General features: G+C 50.9%; 1 protein-coding gene across 1 annotated transcript in view; it reads right to left on the minus strand.

The window, feature by feature from the left end:
* The window catches only part of RASA3 (RAS p21 protein activator 3), a gene marked incomplete at its 5' end in the record, with an annotated part of 128,092 nt that extends 125,321 nt beyond the window's left edge, over nucleotides 1-2,771 (minus strand). Inside the window, one exon of the mRNA XM_083610580.1 lies at nucleotides 2,462-2,771. Within this exon, the coding sequence (XP_083466706.1) occupies nucleotides 2,462-2,771 (310 nt within the window). The remainder of the gene's footprint in view (nucleotides 1-2,461) is intronic.
* Between the last annotated feature and the right edge of the window lie 238 nt (nucleotides 2,772-3,009).

Below are 3,009 nucleotides of genomic sequence, written 5' to 3' on the forward strand. Positions count from 1 at the left end.
ATTTTATGTACACTTTCCCAGGATCCGTTCAGTACATTAAGCACAAAACTGGTCCAGCAGTATTATTTGTATATGTGCACCGCATACAATTCAAACCAACTTGGCTGTGAACAGCTGGAAGTTTCAGAGAATTACAGCCAATACTGTAGAATTGGTACTACACATGTAACACTTTTTTTTTTCCTGACTACTGTAGTCAGATGAAGTAGGTTTACATCACTACAAAAAACTTGCAAAAGTTTGATCAAAAATCATAAGGGGATTTTTTTGGGGGGGGGGATGTATGCATTTCAGGCAGGAGCAGCTCTGTGACAAAATTACAGTGGTACCTCGGGTTACATACGCTTCAGGTTACATACGCTTCAGGTTACAGACTCCGCTAACCCAGAAATAATGCTTCAGGTTAAGAACTTTGCTTCAGGATGAGAACAGAAATTGTGCTCCGGCGGCGCAGCAGCAGCAGGAGGCGCCATTAGCTAAAGTGGTGCTTCAGGCTAAGAACAGTTTCAGGTTAAGTACGGACCTCCGGAACGAATTAAGTACTTAACCAGAAGTACCACTGTACTGTACATACAACCCTTGAGATGCTGATGACTCCTACCATTTCTGGCCACTGACCCTTACTATTAGTTAAAAGTATTGGACTAGCACCTGGAAGACCAGACTTCAAATCCCTACTCAGCCCTGAAACACAAAGAATGGTCACATTCTCTCAGCCTAACCTACCTCACAGGGTTGCTGTGTTGATAAAATGTGGAGGAGAACCATGTATGCCTAGGGCTATCATACGTCTGGGTTTTCAAAGAAAAGCCCCCCATAAAAGCTCAACAACTCTGTCCGGATTTTGACCTTTGGGAATATGGCAACCCTTGAATTTAATGAAGGAAAGCGGGAAATAAATATAATAATAAACAAACAAAAGACCTTAGCACAATGAAGAGCTATTCGAGGATATAGGACACAAACTCTGTTCATCTAGATTAGAAGAGGAGAGAGAGAGAAAGGGGGGGGTGAGTTTCTTTCAACCACAACTGTCAAAGATGTCCCAGAAACTGAAGCAGATAAGTTTGTGCTCAAAGTATTATTATATGAAGAAATCACCATCTATATTTTAAGATAGATACAAGAGATTTATGTTGCTTTGTCCAACCTATGTCAGTCATTTGATAAAGACTTTGCAGATGAATATCAGATTGGCCATCACCAGAGGGAACTCTGAGAAAAGCATGAAAAACAGTGTAACGGACAACAAAGTGCAAAATACAACAAATAATAATGAAAATTATATTGTGGCAGCAATCCTATACATCTGATTTACATGACTGTAAGCCCCAAAGAACTGAATAGACATACATAGGATTAAAGTGTAAATGACACAGACTTTAAGACTCATGAGTGACAGTGGTAACAAAGAGGAACCAAAATTGACATTTCACCATATCACACTGTGCCAACAGGAAATGGCAAGAAGATGGGTTGCCTCTTGAGCATATAGGATGCAGGAATGCCAACAGGAAGCTACTAAGCAGCAGTGGGATGACATTGGCACAACGAAGAGCAGGACTGAAATTAACTGTACACCCATTGGCAAGCAAGAACACCCCACAGACTTGAGCATGCCACTGCCGTACTTGGCAATCCCGCCCCACATATTAATTAATTAAACGGCATTTTAGAGTGGCAAACCGAGCTTCTGCAAGAGCACGAGCCACATGCAACGACTAGAAAGACCCAGCAAAGCAATTCCCACACTGCAAATTGGGCGCGAGCCACTTGCCTTACATCTTGCGAGTTGACAAGCGGCGACAACCCCCCCACACACACACCAGTGGCGTAGCGTGGGGGGTGCAGGGGGGGCGGACCGCACCGGGCGCAACATCTGGGGTTAGGGCAAATCAATGGGTTAGGGGGCGCAAATCCACGGGTTAGGGGGCGCAAATCCACGGGTTAGGGGGCGTAAATTACTTGCCTTGCCCCGGGTGCTGACAACCCACGCTACGCCACTGACACACACACACCCGTCACCACAACCACACTTCTTCTTTTTACACTTTACTGCCATCCCTTCTTCCGCTCCTTAGCATCCTCGCCCGCCTCTCTCCTATGCCACCATCTCCCCCCACCACCACCACTTCACCCTATATAAACTTCAGGGCCCCCTCTCCAACACACACCCAAGCCATTCATCCTCCTTTCCTGAGGAGGACCCGTCGTTTCTCCACAGGGACGGGTTGCACGGGAAGGAACAAACGAGGGGCCGGATAAGAGCGAGCGGCGGGCCGGTGCTGCCGCCTCAGCTGCTGGTGGGGAAGCCCAGGCAGCCGACGGGGCGCCGCTGCCCGTCCCAACCGGGCTGCAGCGGCTCCTCGGGGGGGAAAGCCCCTGCTCGGCTTGCAAGGAGCACCCAGCTCCCGTCCTTCCCTTTGTTACTCCTTTCTCCTTCTTCCCTCCGCCCCGGTACCTATTTTAATCCTGACGCTCTGGAACACCCGCAGCCCCTCTTCTTCCACCGCCATGGCTTCTCCTCCTTTCTTGCGGAAAGCTCCCCCGCCGCCGCCGGGAAAGAGGGCTGCCTTCTTAGCCCCGCGACTGCAGCGCGCGAGCCGAGAGATACAATGCGCGGTCTTGAAGCGGGACCCGGGGAAAGAGGGAGGGAGGGAGGGAGGGAGCGCGCGCGCACTGGGCCGCCGCCCCCACCCTCGCGCTCCACTTCGCAAGAGCAGAAGAACACACGGCTCCGGCAGCGGCCGCCCCCACGGCCGCCCTCCCATTGGCTGAGCGGGGCAAGGCTGTGCGGCGCCCTCCATTGGTCCAGCCCGGGCGGGCCGCTCCCTATTGGGCGAAAAGAAGGAGAAACGCGGGGAGAGATTTGTAAGCGCAAAACCAAACAGCTGGAGGTAGAGAGAGAGAGAGGAGAGAGCTTGGTGGGTGGAGGGGAGGGGGGGCGGGCGTCCTGCAGCTTTGACTTCTGTAGCGCCTCTGCTTCAGTGCGCCCGCCCAAATTGGGAG

The sequence above is a fragment of the Podarcis filfolensis genome (genome assembly GCF_964270895.1).
Source record: "Podarcis filfolensis genome assembly, chromosome: 4".
NCBI classification, from domain to species: domain Eukaryota; kingdom Metazoa; phylum Chordata; class Lepidosauria; order Squamata; family Lacertidae; genus Podarcis; species Podarcis filfolensis.